Source organism: Lynx canadensis, chromosome X (assembly GCF_007474595.2).
Source record: "Lynx canadensis isolate LIC74 chromosome X, mLynCan4.pri.v2, whole genome shotgun sequence".
Lineage (NCBI taxonomy): Eukaryota > Metazoa > Chordata > Mammalia > Carnivora > Felidae > Lynx > Lynx canadensis.
This window is the reverse complement of record NC_044321.2, coordinates 74,445,812-74,470,952: the sequence shown is the minus strand read 5'-3', so window position 1 is coordinate 74,470,952 and position 25,141 is coordinate 74,445,812. Positions and strand designations below refer to the sequence as shown.

Here is a 25,141-nt window from a genome sequence, read left to right as displayed (position 1 = left end):
AAAATTCTCAATAAGATACTAGCAAATAAGCCCTTTTGGACCTGACTTTCCAACAGAATGATTTTTTTTTTAATTTTTTTTTTCAACATTTATTTATTTTTGGGACAGAGAGAGACAGAGCGTGAACGGGGAAGGGGCAGAGAGAGAGGGAGACACAGAATCGGAAACAGGCTCCAGGCTCTGAGCCATCAGCCCAGAGCCTGACGCGGGGCTCGAACTCACGGACCGCGAGATCGTGACCTGGCTGAAGTCAGACGCTTAACCGACTGCGCCACCCAGGCGCCCCTCCAACAGAATGATTTTAATGATTGCTTTTTCATTCCTCTCCCTACTCAAAAGAAAAAAGAAAAGAAAAGAAAAGAAAAGAAAAGAAAAGAAAAGAAAAGAAAAGAAAAGAAAGAAAAATCTTCCCCCTTAAGTCACCCCTCCCACCTAAACTCTAGAACTAATCCCTCATCATTTCCTCTAGAAGCTGATTCCTATAGTTTCCTCCATTTATTACAGAATATACAAATTCTAGTCTGAGGAGCAGGCCAGAAATAAGACAGTGGGTGTGAAACCGTTTATACTACAGATCAATCATAACATCTATCTCATTACAGTGTCTTTCAAAACACTCTCGGACAAGATAAAACTTTTCCATGAACTATATACAGCCTATTAGCTTGCCACTTTACAGCCTTTACTATATTGTATCTATAAGGCCCTATCTTTATTCTGTTTACCTGTCTTTCCCGTTAGACCTAGTATTTTTATTAAAGGAGCTGTTCTCATTGGGGAAGAAAGACATGTAAATGATTTATTATAATAAAATATGTTAAATACTATAATTCAGCTATATAGTGATGCTATTATAAGGAAGCAGTTATCTAGGACAAATTCTCTTAATTAACATGAAGCTTAATCTTGATGGATATTTAGGATATTTCTGGACACAGTGAAGAAGAAAAGGCCATTCTAGTTCAAAGAAATAGAATATGCTTGATTTAGAGTTATTAAACAGCAGGACAGGCACATGTAAAAATGGAGATGAAGATGAAATTAGAAAAAGGAACAGGGATAAGATCGCAAGGGCAATTGGGAGCCATTTGAAAGGTTTAAAGGGAATCAGCATGATCTGTGGTAACTGTAAAACATGCATGGGCAGGGTGAGAGAACAAAGACTAGGAGACTATTTAGGGAGCTATGGCAATTACAGGTGTGTTTAACAATGAATCTAAACTAAAGGAGCAACGGTGTGAGTAATCAGGGGAGAGAGTTGAGAATTATCTAAGAGAAATAATCAACAGAACTTCAACTCCACTGGATATGGAGAAATCAGTAATATTTCATCAGTGCTGGCATAAGGCATGCAGAGACCAAGCTAGCTTCAACCCACATTAAAATAAACTCAAGATTCCTTTATATCCCACCCCCCTATATTTAACCCCATCCCCCTATGCCTAGCCTCCAGTTTAATAAAGGCCCTCACTGATCCATACACAAGTCTCCTAGGTAGCCCTTGAAACAAATATCTCTCTATCCTAATCCAGTATTTCAAAGTGTGCTCTGTAGCCTACCTTAACAGGATCTCCTGTGGTGCTTGATAAAGATGCCAAGTTCTTGGCCCTATCCTAGACCCCTGAGGGACAAAATATGTATTTTTATGTGCTTTCAAGTTTGAGAACCACTGGCCTAACCCAGCCTATCTACTACTATCAAATTTATTTTTCTTAAACCCTGTTTTCCTCATGTCACTTTCTTATTCAAACTAATTTCTAAATCTTCTACCTGGACTTCAAGATCCTCTTTCAACTTGATTTTTCAATCTTTTCAATGTAAATATACATTCTTTGCTTGAACAAAGTCAACTTCATTTCTTGCTTCCGTCTTCTCTGTCTCCTGCCCACACAATTTGGTTCTTTCTCTAGGCCTTTGCATTGAATATTATTTACGCAATCTGAGAGCTTCTCCATTGTCTCATCTCCCATATCAAATCCTAGCCATCACAACTAACAATTCCTAAAAGCTCAGCTTAAGTCCAGAAATTTGCATGGAGTTTTCTCCAATTATTTTACCTCTACTTCTCTCTTCTGCTTGTGAATTCCTACTACACTTAACATCGGTATGCACAATTTAAGAATTGATTATTTCCACATATATTACTAAAACTATAAGGTCTTATCCTTATTTTCTAGTCATCAATGAACCTAACACAGTTCTTGGCACATGATAAGCACTAAAGAAAGATTTGCTGATGTTTGAAATTACCCCAAAAGATTGATGGCTTCCCCCCACCATGGCACATAAATTAAAAAAGAAAAAAAAGGGGGGCAGCTGGGTGGCTCAGTTGGTGAAGTGACCGACTTCAGCTCAAGTCACGATCTCGCAGTTCGTGAGGGGCCCCGCGGCAGGTTCTGTGCTGATAGCTCAGAGCCTGGAGCCTGCTTCAGATTCTGTCTCCCTCTCTCTCTACCCCTCCCCCACTAATGCTTGTTCGTGCTCTCTCTCTCTCTCTCTCTCTCCTCAAAAATAAACATTAAAAATTTTTTTAAAAAAAGAAATGAAAAAAAGACTAGGGGCGCCTTGAGTGGCTCAGTCAGTTAAGCGACTGACTCTTGATTTAGGCTTAGGTCATGATCTCAGGGTCACAAGATGGAGCCCCATGTTAGGCTCCACGCTGGGCATAGAGCCTGCTTAAGATTCTTTCTCTCCCTCCATCTCTCTCTACTGTTCACTTGCTGTCCTGGAAGGAAGGGAGGGAGGGAGGGAGGAAGGAAGGAAGGAAGGAAGGAAGGAAGGAAGGAAGGAAGGAAGGAGAGAAGGAAAGAAAGAAAGAAAGAAAGAAAGAAAGAAAGAAAGAAAGAAAGAAAGAAAGAAAGAAACTAAATCAATTTTTAAAAGCAAACAAATATTAAATACATTCACTATTCTGAATACCATGGTACCTAATAATGTTAAAGATAATGTCTCCTGCCCTGTTCCCTAAATACAGACTGCTTAGTCATTAAGACAAGGTACTTACAAATACCTCTCAATTACAATACAGATCATTTTTGATGTATTATGTAATTATGGAAATGAAATACAATGCCCTGAATATAAAATCTCTAAAATACAGCAATAGAAAGAACTTAAAAAATAATGTAAGCCAATCACTTCAATTTAGCCATTTAAGAACTGAACCTCAAAAATATTACATGACTTGCCCAAGGTCACACATCCAATTAGTAGCATCTAACAGAGACAAAGACCTAGCCCTCTTGACTGCACATCAAAGGTTGTTTTCATTACACTATGTGGTCATTGACACCAAATCAAAGTGAGATACTTTAATAAGAATTCCTGCTAGCATAAACCAACCTACCATCCTGAGATGGCATCCTGCTCTCCTGAGAACTGAGGTGAAACACCCAATTTCATCAGACTCATAAAAACAGAATCATAAAAATCATAAACACAGACACAACTCTAAAAAAAAGTAAAACCTTATAAGACAAAATATACAAAGCATATTCAAATTCTAAAACATGTTCCAAAACCACAGGAAAAATACTTACAATGCCTAAATTCTCATCACCTGATCTTTATCATCTTACTACTTTGGTAAAATATACTCCAAAAGAAGAACCAAACATATAGAATGCTATAAGCAAAAATTCCTCAATTCCCAAAAGCACAAATTCATATCTAAGGGTAAAACACATCTTTTGTACTCACCGTAACTTTACTTCCAACTATCTGCATGCAGTAGTCAACGGAGAGTAGTTACGGTGTAAAAGAAACAAAAAACAAACAGCAACAGTTATTAGTAATCAGAAGCTTTTCACAGAAGTGTTTAGCAAATTAGTAAATAGCTAACTCTATGTACACTTTAATACTTCAGATCTAGAGTCTAAAACAAATATACCAGTATTACTTTCTACCATATTTCAAAAATATGTGAAGTCTCGAAATAAGGATTCCTAAATAATTACTACTGTTTGAAGATGTTTTTAAAAATGTACTGCAATGGGCATATATAAGCTAAATATCAAGTAACATAAAATTAAGTGCAACCAGGCATCAGATATTTTACCAGCCCACAGTCACTCAAAAAACATATCAACAGAAAATTGAATTTTTTTTTCCAAATAATGCTTTTTTTTCCTTGTTATAATGGATATAATATTAAGGTTGAAACAAGGTGTTTTAGGATATAAATGTTGCATTTAAAGCCATGCATTAAGTTAAGAAATGAATTGTAGGTTGAAAACTGGAGCATTTTATATTGTTATGATTTTAAGGTTTATAATATTGTTTTATAGTATACCTGAAAATTACAAAGAAGAGATTGCTTATAATTCTAGTTTTCCAGGCCAACCAGCATTTGTAATATAATAATATAATATAATTAACATAATATAATGACATAGAAGCAGTTTATATCTAAACATGCATATATTCATAAGGATAAAACAGTTCAAAAAACATAAACTTTGAGCTTTCCTAATAGATAAGAGATAGAATTTCTGAGAGGCAGGATGGTGTTTAAGAAACCAAAAAGTGAAACCATACTTCTGAACATAATTTTATGCCAAAACCCTAATATAAATCAAATCATTGTTGGGGCGCCTGGGTGGCGCAGTCGGTTAAGCGTCCGACTTCGGCCAGGTCACGATCTCGCGGTCCGCGGGTTCGAGCCCCGCGTCGGGCTCTGGGCGGACGGCTCGGAGCCTGGAGCCTGTTTCCGATGCTGTGTCTCCCTCTCTCTCTGCCCCTCCCCCGTTCATGCTCTGTCTCTGTCTGTCCCAAAAATAAATAAAAACGTTGAAGAAAAAAAAAAAATTAAAAAAAAAAAATAAATCAAATCATTGTTATCAGAGTCCTACACTTAAATGTCCAAAGCAATGTCCAAAAAAGAACTAATTAATCCACAATAAAACCTTTAATCTGATAGCAGTTATTATCAATATGTGTTCTATTTTCCAGCTAGTACTTTAAAAAGAAAACTAAAATATTATTGAAATCCTAATAAGAGCCCTAAATTGAACAGGATACTACAAAACACAAAAAGATAATGACAGTATCCAAGCAAATTATTTCAGAGGAATCAATGAATCTCCAAATAGAGAAGCAGCTTTCTTAAATATTCATTCAACAGAATATTTACAGGCACTGAGTATTTAGTTGAATAAAAGCCTCTTTGGTGCCATTAACAGTCTTCTGAATTGAAAGATATGCTATTGACCTAAATTATTTCCTCCGACCAAAAAGACAGAGATTTTATCTGTCCCTTGTTTATTTAACACAGACATGAGACTAAAACAAGAATACAAGCCTGTATTAACAATTAAGGCAGGTGTATACTCAGTGAAATAACCAGAATATAGCCTATTAATAATTCATTATGGTTGAAAAAATCCTTGCATTTAGCCCAAGCACATACAGCAAACAGATTAGATTGGACAAGGAAAGCTAAAAGAAACTGGTCTGGTCAGTTTGACTTCAATTGTTTCACCTGAGAAAGAAAATATCTGCTAATGGCAAAAGCAAAATGGTAATACATGTATACACACACACACACACACACACACACACACACACACACACAGATATACTGCAATTTTCAACTGCTTATTTCATGGGTCAATCTAAAAATTCTATAGATGTATTGGGTATCACTATTTTAAATCATTTCCTATTGAGATTTTTATTTAATCAGTAATACCTCTCAAGGGGTCATGTGATTTAAAAATGTGATTTTACATATTTTAAAATCTCAATTTCAAAGACTGTAATTTAAGTTATAAATAAACTAGTTTTTTAATATTCTAATAATGACATTGGCTTTTGGCAAACTAATGTTAGGATTTCAGTGACTAAATTTTCCTCATAAATGTCAATAAAGGCTGTTAAGATAGAACATACAAGATCCCATAAATCACTGCTATATTGTGCCTCTTTCAGTATTATGAATGGGTAGGACAAGGTCTGCAATATTAACAAAGCTTGGTTTTCTGTTTCTGAAAATATATGCTGGTGTTTTGAAAAATATAAATTCTTCCAGATTGTTTGTGGCCAAATTATCTCTATGTTACAACTACCATAGGTCAGGTCCATAACCACACTTGCTATAATGAGCAAATAAGTCCAGCCTGTGCAGAGAACAGGTTCTTCTGCACTCCCTTATTTAAAGTCCATTCATCACTGATAGGTAATCAAGCCACTTTTTCCTTTAACATTCACATAATTTAATATTCTCTATTATGGAAGTTTAACAAGAAAAAAACTAAACTAAGCAGTAGTTTGCATCATTATATTTTAATTTCCTATATATTTTTACTCCATGCTTATTTTAGCAAAGTTAAGAACATAACAAAAGACTGTCATTTGCTTTAGAAATGGGTTTTGAGCACATACCTGTATATTAGTTTCATCTTGCTTTACTGTCCTTACCCAGGAACTCAGGAGAATGATGGACATTTCTTACTGAGCCCATATTTTGTTTTTCAACTCTATGCAAAATGACTAATGCAGGTGGTAAAGACGGAAACATATAATTTATGTTTAAATTTAACTACAATTCTCACATGTTCCACATGTGACTATAAAACATTCTCTATCAGGAACACTAGCTCTTAACTTTCTTTTTATTTCAAGATTTAAGTTTTGACTACTTATGAAGGATTCTCATAAGGAAGTGGTTATAATGATATGTACTTTAAATGAAGAAAAATTTTTCATCAGTGTATATCAGTATAGTGAAAAAGCAAAAAAAAAGTAGAAGATATACAAAGCATGTCTAAAGCCTAGTGAAAGACAGCAAGATGGAAACTTTGGTTACACAAAGTTAAACAGCCATACATTAGGCTACAGTTTCTGCAAATATTATGGTCATGATCATGAAGAGGTCAAAAGATAAGAGGATTGTTTGCCACTGAATGGTATCCTTCTCATCTTCAAAATAAAATTACATGAGCAATATTATTTGTTGTAACAACAGAAAACACAGTACTAATTGACATCTCCCCAAGGTGAGAAAGCTTTAAAACATGTTTATCAATAGGCTTTCTTTCATCATAATATTTGGCCCACAAAAAATATTAGGAAATGAAATGTATAACCTTGAAACTCTAGTGAAAGTGCTATATGATGGCAGGTGCTTATATGTATGTTCAATTAAACAAATAAGGGTCATATACTAAATAGTTATAGTACTGATTTTGAGGCTAATGTCTTAAAAAGAATGTTCGTGTCTTTTGAGAAACATTCAATTTCCATCTTTCAAATAAAGCAATTCAAGACAGCTTATCTAACATTTACCCAAATTTTAGCATTTTGATGTGAAAAATGAGTATATAACCTAAAGTGTACATGTCTTTGGCCAGTTAAAGAGGAAACAATATGGGAATAAATGAAATCAAGTTCCACATAGAGCAAAAATCAAAAGGTTAAGGAATAAGAGCTTCATATAATCTTCATTATATTCAGTCCCACTTAAATAAAAACAACAAATGATCCAGAGACACTAACAAAATTTTATCATTAAAAACACACGATTATTCATGTATTATCACCTGTACCTTGCACTCAGATTTAGTTACATAGATTTACTAGTGTATTTGCCTTTAGGTGTTTAAAAATATAACACGAAATGTGCACGCTGCATTTCCTAAAGCATTTTACTGTGAACAATAACTTGAGTACAAAAACGAGAAGAGATTCATCAGAATTTCAAAGTAAAACCCTGTGCATCACCTAATTCTATTGAAAACAATGCTCATGGCAAATTTCACTTATCACTTGAAACATATTTCTGCCCTTGGATACCAGAAGCAAATTAAAAAACATGCTGTTGCTCTGCTCTGGTAGAGCTGCAATGCGATATGTTTAAATAGTTCAGCATTCAGATTTAGCTTGCTTAAACTACAATATGGAATAAATACAATTGCAGAATTCAGAGCAAAATGCATCAGTAATTGCCACTGCAATTACTGCACTGAAATAGCAGTAACAGGATAGCCAAATAACTTTATAACATACTTTCCAATGAGGAACTATTTTCTTCACTGGTCAATTTCTTAAACTCAAAATATGTATTTTTAAGTGTAAATGTATGTGTGTGTATTATTTATATATATCCACATAATATATACACCACATACATAAAATCATTGTGTATAATATGTAGTATAGGTGTGTATGCATATATACACAGTGATTTTATGACCTCTAGTTCTATAAAGCTTTTTACTTATAGAAATGTAAAAGATACGTTTCACCATTTCAAAAATACATTATTTTCTTACAAAAAGAAATCAAACCTGAAGTCTATTTTCAGAAGCACCTTAGGAAGTGGAACAAAGCCACATATTCCATTAAAACACTAATGTTTTTCCTGAAGAAAACAAGTCTTTCCAAATAACTCTACTTTCAAGTCTTGAAACTCAGAGATGTGATTAAAGCTCCAATTAAGCACCCTCTTTTATATTAAACTAAGCTGTACAATAACAATTATGAGATAGTTAATATAGATAGCATCACATAAAATAATTAGCATCACATAAAATAATGAAAAAAAACTAAAACAGCATTATTAAAAATATTGATCAAAATTTCCTGCAGGGAGAAACCAGACATGACACTTTAATGTAAACTTAGTTAAAACTCGTGAATAGACTATGTTTGTGTCTTCTCCCTCAAAATTTTCATATAACCAACAGTATATTTAGTGGAATACCTACAAATTGCTCTCAATTTTTAGGAAGTGCATAAAACCACTGCCCCAAAAGTCACTGGATTAACTCACAGCCTTCTATCCTTGGTCTGCATTGTCTTAAATAATGGAAGTCTCTCAAATTATAAAAAATTTTGAAACAGGGCATATACTAAATGTGTAAAAATACATGTATAAGGTTTTTCTGAATAGTCTATATGAGTATACTGAGGCAAGAACTTGAAGATCTGGGGTTGGTTTCTTTTTAAGCAGATAATGCTGACCTCATTACGGGAACACCAGGAAAGTGCCACTACTTACAGATTTGGCAGTAGCAGAAATATACTGGACAACCATCTCACGCTTGGTGGTAAAATCTTTGTTTCGTAAAGGAGCTTTCCGTTCTTCATTAAGGTTCATGTCCTCCTGTTATAAAGAACATCTATTGTAAACATTAACACATTTCTGCTTAAGTTGCAAAAATGATTAATAAATATTAATATTCTCTTTTAAAATAGTCATACTGTGGCTAACAAGAAGGATCACTTTGGTGGATCTCTCACTATTATTTTTCACTCTAGATACCATAACACTGTATAAATTTTACCACATATTCATGGCTCCTATCTCTATCTATTCAATGAATGAGCAGAAATAATAAATATTTTTAAACTATTCCAGAGAATAAATCGACAGTTTTATAGCATAGATCATACAACCTTGGCACAACTATTAATTTACACGGATAGCAAAAATAAACAAACACTTTACTATTTGGCATATGCTCCCTTAGGATCACTATTATCCAGAAGAGCAAATATGATTTTTAAACTGACAGGAAATATAGATCTATAATATGCCACTGAAGAAACATCCTTCAGAAGTTGCTGGATTTGGAAAGCAAAAAAAAAAAAAAATCAGAAATATAATCAGCTGTGTTTGGATGACAAAAATCACTCTTGGAGAAAAAAAAACTCATTTACAAGAATACATTGTTTTGAAGTTCAATAAGTTTTTTTTTTTAGGTGTAATAAGGTGGTTTTATTAAAGCACCAGGACAGGGGTGCTTGGGTGAAGTTCAATAAGCTTTAATTTGGCTGGGAATCTTTATTTTGTGATACATACACATATAACATTTTCACTATGCAAATTACTTTTCTTCATTTTGAAACTCATATTAACCCTTGCAACATAATAAGACACTTTTGAGGGGTCACAAAATCAAGTTGGAAATGACAATGCTTCAAAAAGCAGTATCAGATGAAAGGAAACTTACAGAATGGGTGAAAATATTTCCAAATCATGTGTCTGATAAGGGATTTGTATCCAGAATATATAAAGAACTCTAAAAATCAACAATAAAAAGACAACCCAACTACAGATGAGCAAAGGATTTGAATAGATGTCCCTCTCAAAAATATATACAAATGGCCAGTAAGCACATGATGTTCAACATCATTATTCATTGGAGAAATGCAAATCAATACCACAATGAGATACCACCTCACTCCCACTAGGATGGCTAGGATACAGAAAGATAATAATAACAAACATTGGTAAGGATACGGAGAAACTGGAACCCTCACACATTGCTGGTAAGAATGTGAAATGATGCAGCCACTTTGGATAATAGTCTAGCAGTTCCTCAAAAAGTTATGCAAAAAGTTACCTCATGACCCAGCTCATACCCAAAAGAAATAAAAACGTATGCCGACACAAGAACTTGTATATGAATGTTCATAGCAGCAGGATTAAAGGGTAGAAACAATCCAAATTTCTATCAAGTGATGAATGGATAACGAAAGTGGTACGTCCAGTCATAAAGAAGAACGAAGTACTGATAAATGCCATAGCATGATGGAACCTTGAAATCACATAATGCTAAGTGAAAAAAGCCAGTCACAAAAGACCACATATTGTATGATTTCCATTTATACTAAATGCCCAGAATTGGCAAATCTATAGAGACAGAAAACAGATTAGTAGTTGTTAGGGGCAGAGAAGAGGGAATAAGAGTACTGAGGTGTGACTGCTGATAGGTATGGTGTGGTTTTTTTTTTTTTTTTTTGGAGTGATAAAAATGTTCTAAAATTGTTTGATGGTTTCACAACAATTTAGTTTGAATATACTAAAAAATACACTGAGCTATGTATTTTAAGACAATGATTTTATGGTATGTGAGTCATATTTCAACTTTAAAAAATAAGTACATTTATCACTTTATTTTCTTAATGCTGGCTATTAATATTTTTTAATCATGGAAAGTAATGGGCACTAAAAATATCAACTTTTTTTTTAATTTATTCATCTCTTTTGAGAGCAAGAGGGCATACTAGTGAGCAGGGGAGGGGCAGAGAGAGAGGGAGAGAGAATCCCAAGCAGGCTCCACGCTGTCAGAACAGAACCTGATGCAGGGCTTGATCTCACTAACCACAAGATCATGACCAAAGCGGAAACCAAGAGTCAGACACTCAAACACCCAGGCACCCCAATATTAACATTATTTTTAAAACTCATATAAGGAGCCATGAAAAGAAATCAAACTGCATCTATGTATAGAATGGTAACTTCACTGACAGCAAAAGTCTCTTGATCTATATTTGCATGCATTGCAGTGACTCCTATGATTTGTTCAAGGTCAATACTTAATACATTTTATTTATATGTACATAGGATTCTTCTTCCTAATCACCTGTATCACTAACTCTACCCCTATCTTTCCTATCTTATCTCCTTATTTCTCATTTGTATATTTTCCTTCTTAATGACTTACTTGAAGACAGAAGACATCTTTTTCCTCTCTCTCACAGGCTAGATTTAGCATTGTAGAGTCAAAGTAGAATCACAGAAAAAAGGCTGGATAGCACTTTTAATGTAGTCCACAGATACTCTGAGTTGACTTCAACTAACAGAGAACCTACCACCTCACAGGCAGCCCATCCCATATTAGGGAAGTGTAATTTTTCCAACTTTTTTTTGGAAGACTAAATGTAAAACATGTACAATGAAACAGAATAGTAAGTTAAAGTGGCAGAACTGTGTCATCATTCTTTCTTTTCTACTTTCTAAATATTGAATCAATTATTTACTGGACAAGTGCCATGCACCAAGGACTATGCTACAGGAGTGCAAATTGAAAGACAGCTTGTATCCACAAATTAAATGAGTTATTTATGAAGCACTTAAAACAATGCCTGATACTTAATAAATGCCTATTTGTTAAATAAATAAAAATAAATAATTCATGGTCCAGTAGGGAAAATAGATATGCAAACAGAGGCACATATTTTCACAGAGGCACATGTATGATAGTTTTGGAACACAGAGGGTAGATGGAAAGATCAGAAAAGTCTTTACCAGGATTTGGGTATTAAAGGATGAGAAAAATATTAGTGAAGGCAAGGAGGCTAGCTAGGAAACCACAGTGGTATTCTGTTCTATTTGGCTGCTCAATAGCATTTAATTTTAATACATCTTCCCAGTGTCATTCCCACCTAAGCAACAAAGAATCCATAAAAACTACATCTGCCAGATTGCCTTATAACTAGAGTACAGACATGTGGCTTAGTTTCCACCAATGAAATGCATTTCTAGGATGTGTGGATTCAGAAGTAAACTATGTAAGGAAGCAGGCCACAAGTAAGTGCCATTTTGCTGGCATGGGTGGAAATAAGAGGTGATATGGTTATGGAAGTGTGGGCAGCATCTGCATGTTTTTCATGACAGTTTGACCAGGTGGTTCCAGGGTGGCAACAGCTCCTTCACTGAACTCTCTATTTCAGCTGTGTGGTTCTGGATGTTATTCCTGTAATATTATCTGAAGCTTATCTCTACAACCCTCCTGATTCAAGAGCTATTTAATATGTTTTATAGTTATATATAACTAGTCAGAAAAGATTCTCTTATATTCTGTAACATAGGCTACTGAAGTAATTCATGAGACTAGTGATAACAGTCTGAATTAAGAGAGACAGTAGTCAGTCTGGACAGAGGTTAATAAATTCAAAAACCATGTAAATGGTATTTGGAGGCATCATTCTCTCCTTAAAGCTAAGGTATACGTACCTACCTGCTTCAACTTATCTTCATGTGACATGGCTTACCATCCATATTTATTTTTCTCAAGTACTCTGTAGTTTGATAAATACAAGGAAGAAAAGGACTACTACCTCCATCATTTTCAAATACTTTACCTCTATTAATTCAGCCTCTGATTTTATGACCTTATTGGCAAGCACATCATTCTGCTGACTCATAGTATGTTTCCATCAAAACCCCTAAGCACTGTTCACAAATGCTAGGCTAGGTTTCTACTGCCTCAAAACATTCTGGTTAAAGTACAGTACCCTACAAATGTGGTTAGCATAAATCTGCATACCCTAAGTAGAATCAACTCTGGAATGCTAACAAGATTGAGTGTATCTGTACACCTCACAGCCAGGCCTAAGAATGTGGCAGTACCACCTTCAGCACTCTCTAGGTAGAGAGTTGGCTCTCCTTCCAGTGATGTTTCTACATTATAATGTGCCTCCATTAAATTTTTAATGGCCTATAGTGCTAATATCATGCCATCAGAGTAAAATCATGGAGGTAAGCATGACAATAAAGGGAATATGAGATTATATTCCTCAGAAGAGTTCTGTCAAGTTAAAGTATGGTCATGAACACTAAGCTTGCTGTATATTAACTACCCTTCAAAGAATGCTAGATTTTAGTGTTATCATCACCTCTCTAGTCTCATTTTTTACCAGTTTTCATCTTATCCCTGTATTTTAATAAAACAATATTGGCTGTAATTTTCCTACATATACTATGCTATTATACATTTCCATTACTCTGTTCATGATGCTGTTCTCTCTGCCTAGAATGCTGCCATCTTCATCACCCTACTAATCCTCTATTAACCCTCACCCCGTCTCAACCCACTCCATCCCACCCAAATCCTTATCTAACTCTTATCCTTTTGATTCACCTTCAAATTTCCCCCTGAAACACCTCACTGAGAAATGACTATCTGCATTCTAGTCTTCCATATTAATTCCTGTATTACTAGCACTTAAATTGAAACTATCTGATAAGTCCATCTTTTCTAAACTCTAAGCTAGCTTGAGGGCAGAATCTGGGTCTTTTTTACCTTTTTCTTATAGAGAGGAGGGAAAAGGACTGAGGGAGGAAGGGAGACAAAGGAAGAGAGAGAAAATGAATCTTAAGCAGGCTCCACGTTGAAGGGCCCAACATGGGGCTTGATCCCACAACACTGGGATCATGACCTGAGCCAAAACCAAGAGTCAAATGTTCAACCAACTGAGCCACACAGGTGCACCCCCTTTTTTATCTTTAGACTCCCAGAAAAAAGTATAGTTCCTGGAATTCTCTAAGCATTTAATAAATACTTGTTGAACCAGTGTGAACCTTTTCTCTAAATATTTTAATTTGCTTTACAGCCATCAGCAATTTTTATACCTATAAATTTGCTGCATAAGTTGACTGAGAATAGGTACCATTCATATGAACAGAAAAGACCATAAAGACTCATTTTATTCTTATAGAAATAAGAAGCATACTGCTAATCAGGCAGCTAATATTTCCAAATCATTAACTCTAACTTTATAAGACAATCATTAAACAGAGCAATAATCATAATTCAATATTAATTGTAAACAATATAACTGAATGTGAAACTCTTCTAAACACACTAGTTCTTACAGTACTTCAAAACACAAAAGCAAGCTTTCAGTATGTTTAACGTTTAGTTACTACTTCTATAATACATGAGAATATAGTATTTTGTAGTTTCAAAAAACATTGTTTGCAGTCTAAATAACTGACCATTTACAATATTTTTAAAGCCATATTTGTAAACAATAAACCAATTTTTCTCCTTCCATATATGCCATGATGCAATGTTCACACTGTATGTAAATTCATGTCCTCAGAAAATAAACATATTTTTAAAGTTATTACTGGGGAGCCATATGAGAATAAAGTCAAATCAGAAGGTTAAAAGTTGAACCACCTCCCTATTCATTTTTGTTTATTCATTTATTCATTCATTCTCTCTCACTCTCCTCCCATCCCCTCTCACTCTCCCTCTCTCCCCTCACAAATATTTAAATGAGTAACAACATAATGTTTAAAACTTTCTTATCTTCCAAGACTATTTTTTTTCTTAACTCTTCCACTGATTTCTATTTTGCATTATGAGAAGTAAATGTCAACTTTTTATGTTTTCACATATTTTTCCTTCCTTCTATAGATTTGCTATAAATTTCAATATATTTTCTATAAACTGTTTCTGTTTCTGCAATATGTCTTCATGCCAGTTTAAGGCTGAATTTTCCACTTGCTGTTTTAAAATCTGAACTTGACTACACCATCAAATGCTTGCCCTCTTCTTTCACTTCTCCATAGTAATTATTCAAGTATTCTTTAACTTCTATTTTGATGGGAACTGTACCCCTGAAGAGAATGAACCAATGATACCCTAGTACCTAAAAATATGCTCTAGCATGAACAATGATTATGTTATGTTTGATTACTTTAAGGTTATAAATGGGTTCTTACAGCATTTGTTTAGTTTATTCTTTTCTAAAGATACATTCCATAATTCCTCTATCATCTGAACTTGAAAGGATTGAACATTTCTTTCTAAAAACCCAATAAAATTTTCAAAAATTTGCTCCATTATTAAGTAGTTGGCCAATTCTACCTGATATTAAATAACTACCTCAATGTTTTCAAAAGATCCAGTTAACTTTACCCATATAGACTGTAGTCATAAAACATATAAATCTCAGATGGAAAACAAATTTAAAGGAAAAAAATTGTCAAATACAGTATCTCTGAAAACAATATAAAGCCAAAGGCAGGAAAAAACATGACATTGAATGAATGTTTTTTTTTTTTTAATTTTTTTTTCAACGTTTTTTATTTATTTTTGGGACAGAGAGAGACAGAGCGTGAACGGGGGAGGGGCAGAGAGAGAGGGAGACACAGAATCGGAAACAGGCTCCAGGCTCTGAGCCATCAGCCCAGAGCCTGACGCGGGGCTCGAACTCACGGACCGCGAGATCGTGACCTGGCTGAAGTCGGACGCTTAACCGACTGCGCCACCCAGGCGCCCCTGAATGAATGTTATTGAGTATGGTACAAATCATCTATTTCTGCTTTCAGGTCTTATTGGAGAGATGCAACTTTGAATACCTACATATACCTCTTTACCATCAGTAGGGTGAATTCAGAATGTATGTTTAGATATTAGAAAACAGTGAAATGCTATTTTCACTTTCCCACAATCCTTACTCCTGAGCTTAACATGTATATACACAAATACGCACAAAAAATACAAGAAAATAAGTTTTAATATCTAACATGATAACACTGGATCCATAGGCCAAATGGTACATGAGGCATCTTAGGGAAAGAGTGGGGTATTCACAATGCAAATCTGTTTACTGTCAGTGTACTAAACCACACTGCAGCTTACATGTACTTGGTTTAATGCATTTACAGGGTATTTTATCTAGTTTTAACTAAGTCAGTCATCAAAAATAACATAAAATTAAAAATCTGTATTCAAAGATTTCAGCAAAGACAAAAGATTGAGGATAGCAGGATTAACAGGAAAAATTCAAGCACAAGCAGACAAGAAAATGTTAGACTGCTACATCTCCTTCTTGCAAGTCTGAGCCTTTCATCTATCACATCATATGATTAAAATAATAAAAATGTAAGGCTAATAGCTGACCCCACAATATTAAAAATTATTAAGGTAGCTATTTGAAATATGGATGTATACCAATTATCAATGGTGATTCCCATTTTATATGCATATTGTACCTTAAGATATTAGCTAATAATACTACAAAGCCACCTCAAACCAAGCATTCAGAACATGAAGAAAACTTTTTGAATTTTCTCAGCAATAATTAGAATCACGTGATACTCAGGGCACCTGGATGGCTCAGTTGGTTAAGCATTGGACTCCTGATTTCTGCTCAGGTCTTAATCTCAGGGTTGTGAGTTCAAGCCCCACACTGTGCATGGAAACTATTTTTTAAAAAAATCCAGCACTTTAGTGCAATTTTGTAAACTTAATGGCACATGTTTAGAAGCCTCTTTTTGTGTGCTCACTTCTGCAGCACATATACTAGAAGCCTCTTTTGGGGTGTCTGGGTGCCTCAGTCAGTTGAGCATCCAACCCTTGGTTTCAGCTCAGGCTGTGATCTCACAGTTTGTGAGTTAGAGCCCCACATGGGGCTCTGTGCTTGCAGCTTGGAGCCTGCTTGGGATTCTCTTTCTCCCTCTCTATCTGCCCATCCACCACTCAGGCTGTGTCTGTGTCTCTCAAACAAATAAATAAACTTTAAAAAAAAGCCTCTTTTGAACTTTTTATTTCATTACAGCAAAAGACAAAGGTCCAGTGATATTGTGGAAACTCTTAGTAGAAGCAGCTGAAATACATGCAAAACAACATGGCATTAAACTAAAACACATTCCTTTGTCAACAAATACCATCAGAAGACCCATAGAAATCATTGCTTAAAATATGTCCATCAACTGATGAATGTAGAAAGAAATTGTGGTTTATATACACAATGGAATACCATGTGGCAATGAGAAAGAATGAAATACGGCCTTTTGTAGCAACGTGGATGGAACTAGAGAGTGTTATGTTAAGTGAAATAAGTCATACAGAGAAAGACAGATACCATATGTTTTCACTCTTATGTGGCTCCTGAGAAACTTACCAGAAGACCATGGGGGAGGGGAAGGAAAAAAAAAAGGTTAGAGAGGGAGGGAGCTGAAACATAAGAGACTCTTAAAAACTGAGAATAAACTGAGGGTTGATGGAGGGTGGGAGGGAGGGTGGGTGATGGGTATTGAGGAGGGCACCTGTTGGGATGAGCACTGGGTGTTATATGGAAACCAATTTGACAATAAGTTTCATATTTAAAAAAATATATACTAAAACAAGTATATATGTTTTATATATAAAACATATAAATCATATATATAAAACATATATAAACAAATATGTTTATATATGTTTTATATATATACAAGTATATATATTTATATACATTATGTATATTATATATATTATATATTTACATATATAAATATATTATATATTTATATACAAGTATATATGTTTTATATAAAACATTTATATAGAACATATATAAATCATATATATAAAACATATAAACTGTGGGAGTTTTATTGCAGACTTGAATGAAAATACAGTTTAAAAAAACAACTCAACTTATATTATTTTGCTATATTGTTTCAATAATGAAATATAGAAACTACTTTTCTTTGAGTCACTAATGCAACAATCTAACAGAAAAAAACATTACCAATGTAACTGATTTACTTAATAAAAAGATGTTTTATGAAAAAACTGTAAGTGGAAAAGATTCCTAAGTAAGGTTATCCCACATGTAAAATTTAAGCCATTGCAAAAGGAATTGAAACCAAAGTACACAAAGTGCTAAAGAGTCAAGAATGTAGTTCTTTTTAATAAAAGCAAGATATTTCAAATAGTGTAGAATATGATATCTTGAAATGAAATAGGAAGTGGGCATGAAAACATTGTACCTCACAGATATTTCTGGTTATCTCAAGACAAAATATTTAAAAACTGCTGAAATTTAGCATGATTTAGGCATTTTTCATTCACAAAAATACTAGTAATCCCTCGAAAGTTTAACAATTAGTAAGAAAGTAACTGCTTTTCAAATAAACTTCATTAAAAACACACTGGCAGACCCAACTTCGCTGTCAGTCTCCTTCACCCTTTAATGACTCACCTCTTTCCCCTTCTTCCTGGCATCAGAAGCAATGTCTAACAGCAGACATGAGTAGACAAACATGGGGGTGAGGGTCTCCACATTAAGGATGTGGAAGGAAAAATGCAGAGTCCATGTCCCTTATGACATCAGTTGAAGCCCATTTCTTAAAGCCCATTTGACCCATGTATTTAAAAATATAAAAATGCAACACTCCAATTAGTTGCAAGAACAACTGACTATCATGAAGGAAGATGGAAATTTACTAGCCATGGTTCAGCAGAAAACATTTGCTTGATTCCTGGATTGGACTGAGAAAAGTTAATACTATGATTAATAAGTGTTGCTAATGATGTTCTTGTTCCACTTGGACCTACATATTTCTGTCAGATTTATGTTTCAACTATAATAGACATTAAACCAAATATCCAAATGAAATGAACTTGAAACTAAACCTTCTAATTATTATGGTTTTAAACAAGACATAAAAAATAATGACACACTCACATTGTACTCACTAAAAAGTTAATCATAACAGCAAAGGCTTTTTGTGCCATTAATAAATAAATTCATTTTAAATCATTTTAAAATCTTATTCATTTCAGGGTGCCTGGGTGGCTCAGTTGCTTAAGCATCCGACTCTTGATATCAGCTCAGGTCATGATCACACGGTTCATCAGATCAAGCCCTGCACTGGGCTCCATGCTGAGTGTGGAGCCTGCTTGGGATTCTTTTCACCCTCTCTTCCCTCTCCCCTGCTCACGCTCTCTCTCTCTGTCAAAATAAATAAATAACCTTAAAAAATCTTGTTCATTTCATGTTTTTCTCATTCTTTATTCTGTCTGTATTTTATATGTCTGTTACACACACACACAAACACACACACACACACACACACACACGTATACAGACACGTATGTATGTATAAAATTTTTAAATAAAATAGATTAAGGTTACTTGCTCAAACATACATTTTTTTTATAACAGGATAGTAAGTCAAAACATTTAGAGACACTACACTAGTGCAGAGGTTGACAAACTTTTTCTATAAAGGACTAGACAGTAAGTATTTTAGGTTTTGTGGGTCACAGGGTCTCTGTCACAACTGTTCAACTCTGCAGTTGTGACACAAAAGGAGCCATCAATGATATATAAACTAATGGTTATGGCAGCATTCGAAAATACTTTATGTACACTGAATTTCACATAATTTTCATGTACCCTGAAACAGTCTTTTGGGGTTTTTTTCAACCATTTAAAAATATGAAAACTATTCTTAACTTTTGAGCCATACAAAATAAAATCCTAGAGGCAGAGATAGTGTATTTGTCATCTTTATGTTCCCATGGACCTAACAAAGTATCTGGCATTCAGTGAAGGGTTGTCAAATAAACTTCTCCATTTATGAAAAGACAGAAATCTGTCTTAGCTTTTTCTTTTTCACAATTACACCTTATGACCTGCTATATCACCCTTATCAGAACATAAGCTTCTTGATGATAATAGTTGCCCTTCATTTCTTCTCTGCTCTTTTTCCTCAGAGCTTAGAACAGTACCTGGCATATAGAAGGCATTGCACCTTGATAAACTAAATTGTTCAAACTTTGAGAATGCTTTAATGCCAAAAATGAAAGACTGAAAATTCATAAGTGACACTGGGCTTCATAGTATATTCACGTATCCTGAGTCCCTGCACTGGCTTAAATGCTCCCAGTAGCCTATTTCCAGCTGTCCTACTACCATGGAAATCATTTTCTTTTTTTTTTACTTTCCTCTCTCCCTGACTAAACTCTGAACTCTATGGAGGCAATGGAGGGACTGCATTCATCTTTGTATCTCTAGCATGCAGCAACATGGCACACTGCACATATAAAAAAAAAATGGTTATGGTGGGGCACCTCGGTGGCTCAGTCAGTTGTGTCTGACTTTGGCTCAGGTCATAATCCCACGGTTTGTGGGTTCAAGCCCTGTGTTGGGCACTGTGCTGACAGCTCAGAGCCTGGAGCCTGCTTTGGATTTTGTTTCCTTCTCTCTCTCTGCCCTCCCCCACTCACGCTCTGTCATTCCCTCTCTCTCTCCTTTAAAAATTGAATTAAAAAAAATTAAAAAAAAATTTTAAAGAGATTACAGGCAACTTTCCATCATCAGTAAGAAGTAATCCATCCCAAACTAGTTTTACCTACCAACCAATATACTTCTGTGTTGCCTTCTATTTCCACTGAGTATATGTGCAAGGAAAACATGTTAATTTTATATTTAGCTTAAATTAAACATTATTAAAGATAGATGCTACAAAATGCCATTTTTTTACATTTTTATGTGCTTAAATTTAACTTCCAACTCAGCCACTTACTAGCTTAGGCAAGTTACAGAACTAATCTGTTTAGACTCTCACTAAGCTTCAATTTCTTTTTGTGAAAATGGAGTAAAACTATGTTGCCTGCTTTGTGACATTTTCATAAGGATCAACTGAAATAATACATGTAAACTGTTTAGTTACATGCCTGGCCAATAAGTGCACAGTAAATGAAAGCTATGATAAATCACAAAACAACTTCTTCAGTGTAAACTGGTTATGGTCAAACTAAAGATAATATAGAAAATATATAATGTTCACTGTACAAGTAGACTTCTCTCAAAGAGATACAATCCTTAAAAATATGTATTGATCTTTTGGTTACTTTTAATCAAATCATATTTATCTGTTTTTCTGAAATTCCCAAGGAAAGAAAAATTCCCATTGGGGAAAATGTGGCTTTCTGTTGTACCTCTCTTTAAATCACACTTATGAGTCCACAAGTAAATTTAAAAAAAAAAAAACATAATGCATTTAAACAGGATAGTGGTTATTTTCTCATCAAACATTAGAATATTCAAACCACAAAATGGAAATGTTGTAGTAAGTTTTACAACATTGTAAACATGGTACAGAAAGTGAAGAGTTTAGAAACTACCAAGAATCATTTTTGCCTAGGGCTACAGTTACAAAAAAGGCAGGTGCATGTCTGAAAAAGAGCAAGAAAATGGGGAGAGTAGCATAGAAAGATGTCAAAGAGGGTGGGGATCAGATCATATGGGGCCTTAAAGACTATTATAAGTGTAATGGCTTTTGTACACTGAGTGAAATGGGGAGCCATGGTAGAGATTTGATAAGCCAAATGACATGATACTGTTCAGGTTTCAAATGGATACTGTTTCTGTGTTGAGAATATACTGTAGAGGGTGATGGTGAAGCACAGAGACCAATTAAGAGTTGTAGTTCTAGTAGTCCTACCACTCTGATGGCAGCCCAGGTGAGATTTCAACTAGTGTGGGACCAGTGAAGGTGGTAAGAAATGGTCAGCTATTGCAAGTACCTTACACTGAAGGTAGAGTTAATGTGTTACATAATGAATTGAATGTGAGAAAAATATTCAAAAACAATTCCAAAGATTTTTGCCTGAGTAACTGGACAGATGGATATACCATCAACTGAGAAGGGGAAGACACTGGAAGGAGAGCAGTTTTGGAGGGGAATATCAGCAGTTCAGCTTTAAATATATTAGTTTTGAGATGTCTATTGACCATCCAAGGTGAGATGTTGATTTTGAAGTTTTATATATGAGTCTAGAGTTCAGATATGAGAACTAAACTATAGGTAAATTTAAGAATTGTGAACACACAAATGGGATTTAAAAGCACAGTACTGGTTGTAATTACCAAAGAAGGTAGAAAAGAGAGGGGAAAAGAGGGGAAGAGAAAAAAAGTGTAGAAAGAGAGGGGAAGATGTCCAAGGACTGATCCCTGGGCTTCTCCTCCATTTAAAGGTTGAGAACATGAAAAGGAATCAGCAAAGAAGATCGAAAAGAAGTAGCTAAAGAAGCAGGAGGAAAACTAAATCAATGTTGGGGGTGAAGGAGGGAGAAGCATTTCAAAGTAGAGAGAATGATCAACTGTATCAAATGTTACTAATAAATCAATTAAGATGAGACCTTAGAACTGATCATGGGATTGATCAACATGAAGATCTTTGGTGACACTGATAAGAGTAGTTTTCATGGAATGGTGGAATGGAAGCCCAGCTGTGAGTGAGTTCAGGAGAGAAATTAGAAGTAGTAAATATAACCCAAATTACAGGGAGGTGTTTTGCTTCAAAAGAGAGTAAAAACTGAACAGTAGCTGGAAAGGGAGATAAGGTCAAGATAAGGTTTGGTAAATGAGACAGCATGTTTGCAATAGTACCGGGAATGTTACAAGAGAGGAGAAAATTACTGGAGGGGTGTCAGGTTGGCTCAGTTGGTTAAGCGTCTGACTGGATTTCAGTTCAGGTCATGATCTCATGGTTCGTGAGCTTGAGCCCCACATCAGGCACCACACTGAAAGTGTGAAGCCTTCTCGGAATTCTTTCTCCCTCTCCCAGTTGCATGTGCTCTCTCTCTCTCTAAATAAATAAACATTTAAAAAAAAAAAAAAGGGAACAGTGTCCTTGACTAGGTCAAAAGGAATGTAACCTTCTACATGAAGAGAAGAATAATGACCTGAAAAGTTGACCTATAAGAAACTATGTGAGTGCAGACACTTAAAGTTAGGTAGATGTAGTAGTGCTAGGAATCTGTGGAAGATCTCTTCTGATTGCTTCAATTTACTCAGTAAATTAAACAGCAAGGTCATCAGTAGAGAATAAAGATGGGAATACTTCTGAAGATTGAACAGCAAGTAAAAGTGTAAAATGGAAATCTAGCAGCACAGTTGAGGGAATGGGGTAGAGACATATAAAATGACTCTCTGAAAACATAAAGGCTTATTTGGAGCTTTAGAAAAGGAATTGGTTTTGGAATCATTAATAGGAATTAATAGGGATTACTACTGGATTAGAATGGTCAAAACCTGAAGGACAGGAAGAGGACCAGTTTAGGAAACTGTTTTCATAGCTCACAAGAAACAATTACAGAGGGATATTGTCTAAACTAGGGCAACAACAGCTGAAGAATAACAGAGGAAATATGTTAAGAGTGACTGCAAAAGCAGAACAATGGGATTTGGCAAGCAATTAGAAGTGACTGAGAAAACAAACACAATTAAAGATGGCTATAAATGTTGAGCTTAAGTGAACTGGAGTATGGCAATGCCACGGGAAAACTTGAAGAACTATTTCAATACTGCAAAAATTAGTAACCGATTGGTAAGCAAATTAAAGTAGTAAGTATCATTTGAGTGAAGTATGAGTGAAAAAAAAGAAAGAAGATTTTAAAAGATTAAAAGTTTCAATAGTGTCACGAACGTTTCTGTTGTTGCTGTCCTCATTGTTTGCGTTAATTAAGATAAAACAACCAAGTGCTAAAATGATGGGCAGTCTAGGTAATTGGGAAATATTGGCAAATAAAGAAAGAACAGAGCTTTATTTGTTAACGGAAGAGAATGAAACAAAACATTTATAAAACTATCTATACAGAAAGCTTACATTCCAGGCACTACTATGGTAATATCATCCCCTTTAAACCTAAAAATAAATTTTCGAGAAGTTATATAAACTTTGCAGTGTAGTGCAATAAATGGCAGATCCAAATTCAAACTCAAGTCGGATAACCCCAAAGTCTAAGATTTTAACCACTACACAATTTATGCTCTGTAAAATTATGGACCTGGGAAAGGTAATATAGGTTGTTTACCGTCCAAGGAGAATTTTAGATTTTAAGATCTTGGAGGTAGAAACATTTAAAAGAAAACACAATCCAAGGTGTATTCGTGAGTGTAGTTAGCTAAATATATATACATGCAGATGTCAAAGTTTAGGAAATCAAGGAACTAAGAGCAAAAATGCATTGAAGGAGTTCCCAATACAATAGCTGAAATAACTGAAATGAATAGTAAGGGAAAAGTAAAAAGGATAGCTAAGTGCTATTACTGTCAAGGAAGGTCAGCACATAATAGACTTCACAAGACAAAGGATCATTGAAAGGTGGTTCAAAGATAACACCAGAAGGAGAAGCAGGAAAAAGGGTGTACCACAGAGTTACGGAAAATGGCTGAGGGTAGCAATTCGAGGACTTTTATCAGGGGAAAAGCCAGATGCCATTTGTGGCTAGATAAGAGAAGTCAAGAGAAAGGTTTAAAGATAAAGGGAATTTGTTTGCATTCATTCAACAACATTGCACAAGTATTTATTGAAGGCCTGCTAACTCTTAAAAGGACAGGAGCAAAATAGGTTGGGAAAGAGATATTGACAAGATGTTCTATACTGAGCACAGTTGAAGAGTAGAGTTTTTAAGTGATTCTTAACCTTTCATTGTGGTATAGATAAGGGGACCTGTGAAACTCCTATGAACCCTAACTCCACATCAATAAACATCCACAAAATCTTAACAATATTAAGTGGGATACAATTATAAATGAATGAATGATGAATCAGAATCTCCAGCATTCCTCTGGTCAAGCAAAATAATGTCCTATGTCCCAAATTCTCCCCTCACCATCCTGCTACCATAAACTTCTGAATACTCAAAGTATTATCTTATTATCTAACACAAGAAATAATCTAGACTGCAAGCTATAAAATATAAGTAACATGCTAAAAAATGTAGGTTATATGACTGCTCATAGAACAAACTTGGAGGAATTAATACATCTATATCTTCCACTGTTTTTTTTAACTTCTAATTTAAATTTCAGTTAGTTAACATGTAGTGTAATA

General features: G+C 34.7%; 1 protein-coding gene across 9 annotated transcripts in view; it reads right to left on the bottom strand.

Moving 5' to 3' along the window:
* DIAPH2 (diaphanous related formin 2) overlaps positions 1–25,141 on the bottom strand; it is a 1,054,294-nt gene that overhangs the window by 953,681 nt on the left and 75,472 nt on the right. For 7 of the 9 annotated variants that reach the window (XM_030305030.1, XM_030305024.1, XM_032592287.1 and 4 more), the window contains 2 exons: positions 8,999–9,103; positions 3,700–3,720 (listed from right to left, as the gene is read on the bottom strand). In XM_030305030.1, coding sequence (XP_030160890.1) covers positions 3,700–3,720; positions 8,999–9,103 — 126 coding nt within the window. Of the gene's footprint in view, positions 1–3,699; positions 3,721–8,998; positions 9,104–12,846; positions 12,853–25,141 lie in introns of those variants that run through there. The other 2 variants (XM_032592291.1, XM_032592289.1) reach the window with 2 other exon arrangements.